The sequence below is a fragment of the Penaeus monodon genome, unplaced genomic scaffold (genome assembly GCF_015228065.2).
Source record: "Penaeus monodon isolate SGIC_2016 unplaced genomic scaffold, NSTDA_Pmon_1 PmonScaffold_1041, whole genome shotgun sequence".
Lineage (NCBI taxonomy): Eukaryota > Metazoa > Arthropoda > Malacostraca > Decapoda > Penaeidae > Penaeus > Penaeus monodon.
The window spans coordinates 16,421-28,920 of NW_023639060.1; the positions used below are offsets into that span (position 1 = coordinate 16,421).

The following is a 12,500-nucleotide window of genomic DNA, read 5'->3' on the forward strand; positions in this document are numbered from 1 at the left end:
TATTGTTATAATTATTATTGTCATGAATTGTTGTTATTATCAGTATTATTGTTAAGGTTATTGTAATCATTATTATACTATTAATATTATTATTGTTATTAATATTTTTTATTATTATTTAAATTTTTATAATTGTATAAATTGCTTAATATTTTTAATAGTTTTGTTATTACTACTTTTATCTGTATTATTTTCATCATCATTATTTTTCATTATCATTATCTTCATTATTTTTTATTACCGTTTTTTTATTATCATTATTATTATTATCATTATCGTCGTCTCGTTTTTCTTTCTTTCTTTCTTTTTTTTCTTTTTTTAAAAAAAGAGAAATTTAATGATAATATTTATTGATAATTTGATTAAAATTATAAATATTATTGATAATATATTAATAATTATTATATTATCAATTATCAATTAATATAAATATTATAAATAATATAAATATTATCAAAATAATATAAATATAAATATTATAAATATAAATAATATAAATAATAATATAAATATAAAATAATATAAATATAAATAAATATAAGATAATATAAATATTATCAAAATTATAAAATTTCTCTTTGAGATGAATGAAAGAAAGAAAGAAAAAAAGAAAAGAAAGAAAAACGAGATTATTATTATAATCAATTATATTATTATATATTATTATTAATATAATTATAAACAATTAATATAATAATTATCTATCAATTATCAATCATTATCATTGATAATATTTATATTAATTAATGTTTAAATATAAATCAATGATATTTGATTTATAAAGATTTATATCTATATTTATCAATTAATTTCTTTATTTATTTATTTATTTATAATTTATATTAATTAATGCTGATAAAGAATTGATAATAATTTATTTTTTTTTCTCTCTGTCTTTATCCTTCCCTCCCACCCTTATTCCATCTTTCTCTCTTTATCCCTTTTCCTTTTATCATCTTTGTCTCGTACTTATTCTTTTTTCTTTTCTTTTTTTACTCTCTCTTTCTCTTTCTTTCTCTTTCTCTCTCTCTCTCTTCTTCTCCCTTTCCCTTCCCTCTCCCTCTCTTTCTTCTCCTCTCCCTGCCTCTCTCTTTCTCTCTCTCTCTCATTCCCTTCTCTCTCCCTCCTCTCATTCCCACCACCTCTCCCCTCTCTCTTTCTCCTCTCTCCCCTCTCCTTCCTTCTCTCCTTCCTTCTCTCTCTCTCCTTCTCATCCCCCTCTCTCCCCCTGCCTCTCCTTCCCACCTCCTCTCCCCCTTTCTCTTTCTCCTCTCTCCCCTCTCCTTCCTTCTCTCTCATTCTCCTGTCCTCTCCCCTCTCCTCTCCCTGCCTCTCTTTCCCCTCTCCTCTCCCTGCCTCTCCTTCCCCCTCTCCTCCCCCTGCCTCTCCTTCCCCTCTCCTCCGCCTGCCTCCTCCCCCCACAGCCCAACGGAACCCACAAGGACATGATCGACAAGCAAGTGGTACATGGCCACGTGGTCCCCAATCGCGTGTTATTCACGAGGACAGTGACGAGCTCCTCTAACCAGTACGAGAGTCTCGCCTTCACCGACAACTTGAAGGTTTTCATCACCATGGAGAATGTGACAGTCGCCGAGGGCGGAGAGATGGCCTGTACGTTGCGGGGATTTTTTTTTTTTTTTTCTTTCTTTCTTTTTTTCTTTTTTTTTTTTTTTTTTTTTTTTTTTTTTTTTTTTTTGGGGTGCGTGTGTGTGTGTGTGTGTGTGTGTGTGTGTGTGTGTGTGTGTGTGTGTGTGTGTGTGTGTGTGTGGGGTATATATATATATATATATATATATTATATATATATATATATATATATGTATATATATAATCACATACACACACACTACACACACACACATACACACACACACACACACACACACACACACACATATATATATATTATATATATATATATATATATATATATATATATATATATATATATATATATTATACATGTATTTGTGTATGTGTATATGTACATATTGGGATATATTGCTGTATATTATGATCTAAAAAATGCCCTTATATATATATATATATATATATATATATATATATATATATATATATATATATATATATATATAAACAATATTCACCCATCTGTGAATTCCAGACTATGTCAAGAGCAACACCATAGCCAGCGACGTGTCCCACAAGAAGGGAACTGTCCTCGCGAGAATAATTAAGGGGAACGTTCCAGTCAGGAATGGTGTCGTTCACTTCATCGACCGTTCACTGATGGTTGTTACGTCGAGCATCATGCTGTATCTGCAGGTTAGGCTTCTTTGTTGTAGGTGTCCTTAGGGTAAGGCTTCTTTTTTTGTAGGTGTCCTTAGGGTGAGACTTCTTTTTTGTAGGTGTCCTTAGGGTGAGGCTTCTTTTTTGTAGGTGTCCTTAGGGTGAGGCTTCTTTTTTGTAGGTGTCCTTAGGGTGAGGCTTCTTTTTTTGTAGGTGTCCTGCAGTTTTTTTTCTTTTGTCCTACAAGTGAGTCTTTTTTAAATTGTAGTCATGGAGGTGATTTTTCTTCTTCTTGTAGTTGACCTGAAGGTGAGGCTTCTTTGTTGTAGTTATTCTTAAGATGAGGCTTCTTTGTTGTAGGAACTTAACAAAGCATGGTTTATCTTACTATATAATAACTTTCATAGGAATTTTCTGTTCATTTTTAGTATATAATCTTGAGTTTATCTTTAGTATATTGTAACTTTATTGGTTTATCTTGTATTTATCTTGAAGTATGTGATAACTAATAATTTTAATGTTTTATATTGAATATATGAAAGCTGCTATAGAGTATCTTGTAATAACTTCCATAATTATCTTGAGTTTAGCTTTTGCTGTATAGTAACTAATAGGTATCTTGAGTTTTAGCATTTAATTTTCAAGTATATAATTTAGCATATAATAACTTTGGGTTTCTCTTTCACCCTATCATAATTATTACAAAAGCAATATTTGTTATAAGAATTATAATGAAAATAGTAAAAATAACTATAATAATAGTAATAATTACCATAATAACAATAACTGTAATAAAAAAAAAACATTATAATGATACTACAGACGATATTTACCATAATAATGATTGTATTTCTGATAAAGATTATTACAACACAAATCGTTTCATTAAAGCTTATTACAACACGAATCTCGTCCCATCAAAGCTTATCACAACACGAATGTCGTCCCACCAAAGCTTATTAACAACACGAATCTCGTCCCATCAAAGCTTATCACAACACGAATCTCGTCCCATCAAAGGTCTTATTAACAACACGAATCTCGTCCCATCAGAGGTCTTATTAATAACACGAAGCGTCCCATCAAAGTTATTAACAACACGAATCTCGTCCCATCAGAGGTCTTATTAACAACACGAATCTCGTCCCATCAGAGCTTATTAACAACACGAACCGTCCCTTCAAAGCTTATCACAACACGAATCTCGTCCCATCAGAGGTCTTATTAACAACACGAAGCGTCCCATCAAAGCTTATTAACAACACGAATCTCGTCCCATCAAAGCTTATCACAACACGAATCGTCCCATCAAAGCTTATTAACAACACGAATCTCGTCCCATCACAGCTTATTAACAACACGAAGCGTCCCTTCAAAGCTTATTAACAACACGAATCTCGTCCCATCAGAGGTCTTATTAACAACACGAAGCGTCTCCTCTCTCTCTCTTTATAGGAAAAGGACGGCCAGCTGAGCAAGTTTTACCAGCTCATGAAGGAACATTACCCCGAATTGACGTATAAGCTTGTTTCCCAAGATGAACACACTCTCTTCGCTCCGTCCAACGAGGCCTTCAATATGGTGAACACGAAGAGACTCAATGAGGTGGGTGTTCAGTTCTCTCTTTCTCTCTCTCTCTTTTTTTTTTGTCTTTTTTTGTCTCTCTTTCTCTCTTTTTCTTTCTTTCTTTCTTTCTTTTTCTTTCTTTCTTTTCTCTCTATCTTTCTCTTTCTCTCCTTTTCTCTTTCTTTCTTTTTTTTCTCTCTTTCTTTCTCTCTTTCTTTCTTTCTCTTTCTCTCTTTCTCTCTCTCTCTCTCTCTCTCTCTCTCTTACTCATTATAGATAATAACTTGTATCTCTCCTTCACTCATTATAAATTAAATAGATCTTTGTTTGCATCCATTTTTACTGTCTATCCGTCCATCTATCTATTTCAAGACATCCGTTTCTCTGTCAATCCATCCTTCTAGTCTATCTATCCATTCATCCATCCACCCCTCGATCCATGCATCCATCTATCTATCCATCTATCCATCTATCCATCTCTCAATCCATTTTGCTATCCATCTATCCATCTCTCTATTCATCTCTCCATCTATCCATCTCTCAATCTATCTATTCATCCATCTCATCCACCCATCCATCCACTCATCCATCCACCCACCCACGTATCCATCTCTCAACCCACCCACCCAATTATCCATCCACCCATCCATCCACCCATCCATTCACCCACCCACCCATCCACCCACCCATCCACCCACCCACCCATCCATCCACCCATCCACCCACCCATCCATCCACGTATCCACCCACCCACGTATCCATCCGTCTCACAACCCATCCGTCCATCCACAGGTTATCCTAAACAGCGAGCGACTGGCCAGGCTGCTTAAACTTCACGTCATCAACAGGCGACTGACAACGGATGAGATTGTGGATCACAGCACGAGGGAGGTGAGGCGAGGGAGAGAGGGGAGAGAGGGAAGGGAGGGAGGGAGGGAGGGTGGGGGAAGGGAGGATGGGGGAAGGAGAAAGGAAGGGTGGGGGGGGGAGGGAGGGAGGGAAGGGGGGAAGGGAGAGGGGGGAAGGGGGGGAGGGAGAATTTTGGGGTCACAGCACGAGGGGGAGAAGGGAGGGTGGGGGGGGGGGAAGGGAAAGGGGGGGGGTTTGGGAAAGGGGGGTGGGGGAAGGGGGGAGAAGGGAAGGGGTTTGGGGGAGGGAGAGAGGTGAGGCGAGGGAGGGGGAGGGAGGGAGGGGGGGGGGGGGGAGGGTGGGGGGGAGAAAGAGGGAGAGAGGAGAGAGAGAAGGGAGGTGAGACGAGGGAGAGAGGGAAGGAAAGAGGAATAGGGTGATGGGTGGGAGGGAGAGGGATGGGGATGGGTGGGAGGGAAAGAGAGAGGGAGGAAGGGAGGGAAGGAAAGAGGGATAGGGGTGTGTGTGAGGAGAAGGGAGAGAGGGTGGGAAGGAAGGAGAGGGATGGGGGGTGGGTGGGAGGGATGAGGGAGGGATGGGAGGGGGAGAGGGAGAGTGTGAGAGAAAAGGGAGAGGGATGGGGGTGGGTGGGAAGGAGAGGGAGAAAGAGGGAGAGGGGGAGGGATGGGTAAGGAAGGAGAGAAGAGAGGGAGAGAGAGAGAGAGGGAGGTAGGGAGGGAAGGGAGGGAGGGAGAGAGATGGAGGGAGGAAGACAGAGAGAAGGGAAATAGGGGAGAGGCGAAAGGTAAGGAGGTAGAGAGGAGAGGGGATAGGAAGGAAGGGAGAAGGGGAAAGAAGACTAATAAGGAGAAAGGGATGAGAAAGAGAGAGAGAGAGAGAGAAGAGAGAAGAAGAGGAGGAGGGGAGGGAAAGAGAAAGAGAAGAAAGAGAGAGAGAGGAGGAGAGAGAGAGAAGAGAAAAGAGAGAAAAGGAATAAGAGAGAGAGAGAGAGAGAGAAAGAGAAAGAGAGAGAGAGAGAGGAGGAGAGAGAGGAGAGGGGAAAGAAAGAGAGAGAAGAGAGAGAGAGAGAGGAAAAGAAAGAGAGGAGAGAGGGAGAGAGAGAGAAAGAGAGAAAGAGAGTACAGTAAGAGTAAGAGAGAGAGAGAGAGAGAGAGAAGAGAAGGGAAAGAGGAGAGGAGAAGAGAGAGAGTAGGGACAGAGAGAGAGGGGAGGGGAGAGAGAGGAAGAGAAAAAGAAAAAGAGGAAAAAGAGAGAGAAAGAGGAAAAAGAGAGAGAGAGAGGGGGGGGGAGGGGGGGAAAAAAAAAAGAGAGAGAGAGAAGAGGGAGAAGAAAAGAAAAAAAAGAGGGGGGAGAGAGGAGAGAAAGGAAAGAAAGAGAGAGAGAGAGAGAGGAGAGAGGAGAGAGGAAAAAGAGAGAGAGAGAAAGGGGAGAGAGAGAAAGGGGGAAAGAGGAAGAGCAGAGAGAGGGGGAAGAGGGAGAGAGAGAGAAAAGGAGAGAGGAGAAGGGGGAGAGAGAGAGAGGAGAGAGGAGAAGAGAAAAAGGAAAAGAGAAGAAGGAAGAGGAGAGAGAGAGAAAAGGGGGAGAGAGAGAAAAAAGGGGAGAAAAGAGAGAGAAGAGAGAGAGAGAGGAGAAAAGGGGAGATGAGAGAGAAAGGGGGAAAAGAAAAAGAAAGAGAGTAGGGAGAGAGAGAGAGAGAAAGGGGAGAGGAAAGGGGAAAGAGAGAGGGGAGAGAGGGGGAGAAAGAGGAAGAAAAAAGAGAGAGAGAGAGAAAAGGAGGAAAGAGAGAGGGGAAGGAGAGGAAAAAGGAGAAAGGAGAGAGGAGGGAGAGAGAGAGAAAGGAGAGAGAGGAGAAAGAGAGAGAGAGAGAAGAGAGAGAGAGAGAAGGGGAGAGAAAGAGAGAGGAGAGGGAAAGAGGAGGAGAGAAAAGAAAGAGAGAGAGAGAGAAAGGGGGGAGGGAGAGGGAGAAGAAGGAGGAGGAAAGAAAGAGGGGGAGAGAAAGGGAAAAAAGGGAGGGGGGTAAAGAGAGGAAGAAAAAAGAAGGGGATAGTGGGTTAAAAAGGAAAAAAAGAAAAAGAAAGGGGAAAGAAGAGAAAAAATGAATTTGTGTAAAAGGAAAAAAACTAAAAAACAAAAAAAAAAAAAAAAAAACAAACAATTAAATTTAAATTATATTAATAAATATATAAATTAAATAAATTTTAAATTTATTTTTTTCCTTTATATTTTTCCCCCCCTCCCCCCCCCCCCCCCCCCCCCCCCCCCCCCCTTTTTTTTTTTATATTATCCTTATTTTTTTAGTAATTTTTTAAAATTTATTTAATTTCCTTCCCTTTTCTTCTCTTTCCTCTTCCTCTCCCCTCTCCCTTTCTTTTCTTTTTCCCTTTCCTTTTCCCTTTTTTTTCTTCTTCCTCTTTTTTTAAAAATTTTTTCCCTTTTTTTTACTTCTTCTTTGCCCCTTCTCTCTTCTTTTTTTCCTTTTTTTTTTCCTTTCTTTTTTTTCCTTCCTCTTTTTCCTTCTTTTCTTTTTTTCTTTTCTCTTCTTTTCTTCCTTTTCTTCTTCGTCTGCCACCCTGCTCCTTTTCCCCTTCTTTTCTTCCTTATTTTTTTATCTTCCCTTTCCCTCTTCCTTCTGCTCCCCCCCCTTCTTTTTTTCTTATTTTTCTTCCCCCCTTTTCCCTCCTTTTCTTCATCTTTTCCCTTTTCTTCTTTTCTTCTTATCGTTATTATATTTTTATTATATTTTTTTATTATATTTTTTCCTCCTTCCATTTTTTCTTATTTTTTTCCCCTTTCCCCTTCGTGTCCCTTTTCCCCTTGTTTTGTTTCTCCCCTTTCCCTTTCCTCTCTTTTCTTTTATTCCCCTTCCTTTCCTTTCCCCTCTTTAACTTTTCTCTCTCTCTCTACTCTCTTTTCTCTCCCTCTCCCTCTCTCTCCCCCCTCTCTCTTCCTCTTCTCTCTTCTCTCTCTCTCTCCTCTCTCCTCCTCTTCTCCTCCTCTTGCTCTCTCTCTCTCTCTCTCTCTCTCCCACCTTCTCTCTCTCCCCCACCCACCTTCTCTCTCTTTCCCTCCCCCCCTTCTCCCCCCTTCTCTCTCTCTCTCCCCTTCCCCCCCCCCTTCTCCCCCTTCTCCCCTTTTTCCCCTTTCTCCCCTTTCCCAAACATTTCTCCAACATTTCCTTCTCTCCAACACATTCACCCCGAAGATTTCCAGGGGAAACCCTCTGACGTGAATTTTTCTTTGCCCTGAGCAAAACCCTACCCCGGGTTTCCCTATCCTCCTTCTTTTTTTCCTCCTTTCCTCCTCCCCCTCCTTTCTCTTCTTCTCCTCCCTTTCCCGTCCTCCCTCAGCCCCTCGTCACGTTGGGGCGCGGGGGTCAACCCACACACCCCCGCCAACATCGCCACAAGAAGGGTCATCCCCAAACATCGACCGCATTCTGGGCATTCCCCCGCAGACCGTCTATGAGAAGCTCGGCTCGGACCCCATGCTCAGGTAAATAAGCGGTGATTAAGGTAAATAAGGTGTAATTCAGGTACTTGGGGGTAATTAAGGTACTAAGGGTTAATTAAGGGTTAATTAAGGGTTAATTAAGACCGCATTAGGTAATTAATTAAGGGTTGGGGTAATTAAGACCGCATCCTAGGCATTCTCTCGCAGACCGTCTATGAGAAGCTCGGGTCGGACCCCATGCTCAGGTAAATAAGCGGTGATTAAGGTAAATAAGTGGTAATTAAGGTAATTAAGAGGTAATTAAGGTACTAAGGGTTTAAATTTAAAGGGGTTTAAATTAAAACCGCATAGGGAATTAAATTAAAAGGGTTTTTGGGGAATTAAAACCGTTTGGGGGTTCCCTCGCAGACCCTCTATGAGGGAAACTGGGTCGGGCCCCCTGCCCCAGGTAAAAAGGGTAAAAAAGGGGAATAAGCGGGGGGATTAAGGGAAAAAAGGGTAAATTTAAAGGGAAATTTAAACGGTAATTTAAGGGACAAAGGGGGAATTAAGGGGGAATTGAGGGGTTTTTAAGGGTAATTTAAGGGGTTAAATTTAAAATCCTACGTTCGGTCATTAAATTTGGGGTTGGGGGAAATTTAAAACCCCCTTCTGGGGGGCCCTCGCTCCAGCCCCAGGTAAAACCCTTAAAAAGAAAGGGGGGGGTTTAAATTAAGGGGGAAAAAACATAATTAAAGGGAACGAGGGGTTTAATTTAAAACCTCTGCTCAGGTGAAACTTAATGAAGGTTTTATTAATTAAAGGGGTAATTGTTAAAAGGGAATTTCCCTCCCAACCCCTCTAAGGGAAACTCGGGTCCCGACCCCTAAATTAAAGGGGTTTAATTTAAGGTTAATTAAAGGGGTTTATTAATTAAACTAATGAGTTTAAAATGATTAAATTTAAATTAGGCGAATAAGGTCGATCCTCTTTTCAGGTAGGTTTAAATTAAACCCAAATTTAAAACCCCATTCTGGCCCTTTCCCCCCTAAAGACTGGGTCATTAATTTAAATTTAAATTTAAAATAATTACGGTAAATTTGATAAGGTGGGTAAATTTATGAAATGATTTTTAAGGTTTAAAATTTGATAAGGTGGGGGAAATTTTAAAAAGATAAATTTCGGTTTAAATTTAAAAAGGTGGGGTAAAATTTAAAAAAAAAATAATTAAAGGGAATTGATAAAGGGGGGGTAAAATTTAAATTTAAAATTTAATTTTCGGGGAATTTCTCTTGCAGACCCGGGCCAGAGAAGTTTATCCCATGCTAAGCAAATTAATTATGGGGTAATTAGTCAAGATAATTAAGATAATTAGTTAAATAAATAAAATTAAAAATTTTATTTAAATTTAATTTAATTTTTTTTAAATTTTTATTAATTAAATTTTTTTCTTTGTTCACCCCGTTCCTCCTGATTGAAAAGAAGGAAAGTCACGCCCGGGTTTTTCGGGTTAAATTTACTGAAAACCTGTTCCCTTTTTCTCTAAAAACGGCGCAAAGAAAAACCCCCCTCGTTTTATCTGTTCACCCCACCTAAATACCTGTTCATCATTCACCTAATTCCCTGTTCTCTGTTCGCAGTTCCTCCTTCTCCATGAGTGAACAAAGAACACACCTTGTTCATCTGTTCATTCTCCCCATCCCCGTTTTCGGGGGGCCCGTCCCCCCTTTTCCATGATTTAAAAAAAAACACGCCTTGTTTCTGTTACCTTTCCCCCAAAAACCCCGTTTCGGGAAAGAAAAAAACACCTTTTTATCTTTCATCCCTTCACCCAATTCCCCGTTCTTGTATGAAAAAAACACCTTTTTCAAACTGTTTTCCTTCCCTAATTTCCCCGTTCTTTATGAAAAAAAACCTTGGGTTTATCTGGCTCATTCACCTAATTCCCTGTTTCTGTATGAAAAACACACCTTGTTCATCTGTTCATTCTCCTAACTCCCTGTTCTCTGTTCGCAGCTCCCCCTTCTCCATGAGTGAACCCAAAAAAACAACCCCCTTGCTCGTTTACATTACCCAATCCCTGTTCAATTTCCGCAGTTCCCCTTCCCCTATGAAAAAGGGTGGAAAAAACACCCTTTTTATTGTTTTACCAAATTCACCAAAATTTCCCTGTTCTCTGTATGAAAAACACACCTTGTTCATCTGTTCATCATTCACCTAATTCCCTGTTTCTGTATGAAAAACACCTTGTTTTGTTCATTTATTCACCTAAATTCCCCCGTTTTCCCCGATGAAAAAAAAAACCTTTTTCATCTGTTCATCTTCCCCCTACCCTGTTTGTATGAAAAACCCCAACCCTTTTGGGTTTGTTCCCTTCTCCTAAACCCCGTTCTCGTTCACAGCTCCCCTTTTTCCCCCGAGTGAAAAGGGAGGGCAAACGGCCCGCTGAACGAGACGAGAATTTTACGCTGTTCGTGCCCCGCAAAAACCCGGCTTGGATTTCCCTCAAAAAGAACCTGCGTCGGCTCACAAAGCTGTTCATGGGCGAATTCTCTTACCATGTGAGTCGGATTTTCGGTTTTCTCTTTCTCTCTCTCTCTTTTCGCTTTTCTTTTTTCTCTCTCTTTCTCCCTCTCTCTCTCCCTCTTTTGTTTCCCCAAAGAAGCTGTTCATGGGGGAAATTTCCCTTTCCATGTGAGTCGGATTTTTTTTTTTTTTTTTTTTTTTTTTTCCTCTCTCTCTCTTTTCCCCCTTTTTTTTTTCTCTCTCTTTCCCCTCCTCTCTTTTTCTCTCTTTTTATTCCCCAAAAAGAAGCTGTTCTGGGCGAACCCCTTTTAAAAGTGAGGGGATTTTTGGTTTTCTCTTTTTCTCTCCCCTTTTTTTCGTTTTTTTTTTTCTCTCTTTCTCCTTTTTCTTTCTCTTCTCTCCTTTCATTTCACAAGAACTGTTCATGGGCGAATTTTTAAACCCTGTGAGTCGGATTTTTTGGTTTTTTTCCCTTTTTCTCTCTCTCTTTTTTGGGTTTTTTTTTCTCTCTTTTTTTTCCCCCCCCCCTTTTTTTTTTTTTTTCCCTTTTCTTTTCTGGTTTCTTTCCTTTTTCGGCTGTTCCTAAAACTTTCCCTGGGGTTTGGATTTTCGGGGGTTTTTTTTTTTTCTCTATCTCCTTTCGGGGTTTTTTTTTTTCCTCTCTTTCTCTTTCTCCTTTTTTTTCTCTCTTCTCTCTTTTTATTCCTCACAAGAAGGGTGTTTTAGGGCGAATTTTCCTACCATGTGATTTGGATTTTCCCGGTTTTTTCTTTTCTTCTCTTTTTCGCTTTTCTTTTTTTTTTTCCCCTTTCTCTCTCCCCTTCTCTCCTCTTCTTTCTTTTTCCCCCAAGAAGTGTTCCCTGGGCGAATTCTTTACCATGTGGTCGGTTTTTGGGTTTTTTTTCTTTTTCTCTCTCTCTTTTTTGCTTTTTTTTTTCTCTCTTTTTCTTTTCCCCCCTTTTTTTTTCCCCTCTCTCTCTTTTCGGGTTTTTTTTTTTTCTTCTCTTTTTTTTTTTTTTTTTCTTTTTTTTTCTTTCTTTTTTTTTTTTTTTTCTCTTTTTTTTTTTTCTCTCTCTTTTCTTTCCCCCTTTTTTTTTTTTCCCCCTCTCTCTCTTTCTCTTTTTCTGGATTTTTGGGTTCCCCACAAACTGTTCTGGGTGAATTTTTCCCTTTCCAGGGGATCGGTTTTCGCCCTTTTTTTCTTTTTCTCTCTTTCTCATTTTTCTTTTTCTCTTTCCCTTTCTCTTTTTTCTTTTTTTTTTTTTTTTTTTTTCTTTCTTTTTTTTCTTTCTCTCTCTTTCTCGTTTCTTCCTCCTTTTTTCCTTTTCTTTTTTTTTTTTTTCTTGGGTTTTCCTTTTTTTTTTTTTTTCTCCCCTCTTTTTCCCTTTTTTTTTCTTTTTTTTTTTTTTCTTTTTTTCTTTCTCCTCCTTTCTCTCTTTTTTCTTTCTTTCTCCTTTTTTTTTTTCTCCTCTTTTCTTTTTCCCGGTTTCCCCCTTTTTTTCTTTTTTTTTTTTTTTGGCGTTTTTTTTTTTTTCTCTCATGTGTGTGGCTCTCGCTTTTCTTTTGTTTTTATTTTCTTTCTCCTTCCCTCTCCCATCTCTCCCTCTCCCTCGCTCCCATCCTTCACTCTCCCTCCCTCCCTCCTTCCTTCGTTCTCTCTCACTCCCTCCTCCCATCCCTCTCCCTCCCTCCCTCCTTCCTTCGCTCCCTCCCCACCCCCTACTAGAACCTTCCTCCCTCTCTCTCCCCATGAGTACTGTCCTTCCCTCTCCCTCCTTCCCTTGCTCCTATACTTCCACTAAAACCTCCCTCTCTCCCATCCCTCTCCTTCCCCCTCTCCCTCCTCCCATCCCTCT

The 12,500-nt window shown here is 39.6% G+C and overlaps 1 protein-coding gene across 1 annotated transcript in view; it reads left to right on the forward strand.

The window, feature by feature from the left end:
* LOC119568654 (fasciclin-1-like) overlaps positions 1-12,500 on the forward strand; it is a gene marked incomplete at its 5' end in the record, with an annotated part of 33,348 nt that overhangs the window by 12,148 nt on the left and 8,700 nt on the right. The window contains 7 exons of the mRNA XM_037917172.1: positions 1,425-1,614; positions 2,129-2,289; positions 3,709-3,858; positions 4,612-4,710; positions 8,144-8,181; positions 8,548-8,587; positions 10,521-10,679. Coding sequence (XP_037773100.1) covers positions 1,425-1,614; positions 2,129-2,289; positions 3,709-3,858; positions 4,612-4,710; positions 8,144-8,181; positions 8,548-8,587; positions 10,521-10,679 — 837 coding nt within the window. The remainder of the gene's footprint in view (positions 1-1,424; positions 1,615-2,128; positions 2,290-3,708; positions 3,859-4,611; positions 4,711-8,143; positions 8,182-8,547; positions 8,588-10,520; positions 10,680-12,500) is intronic.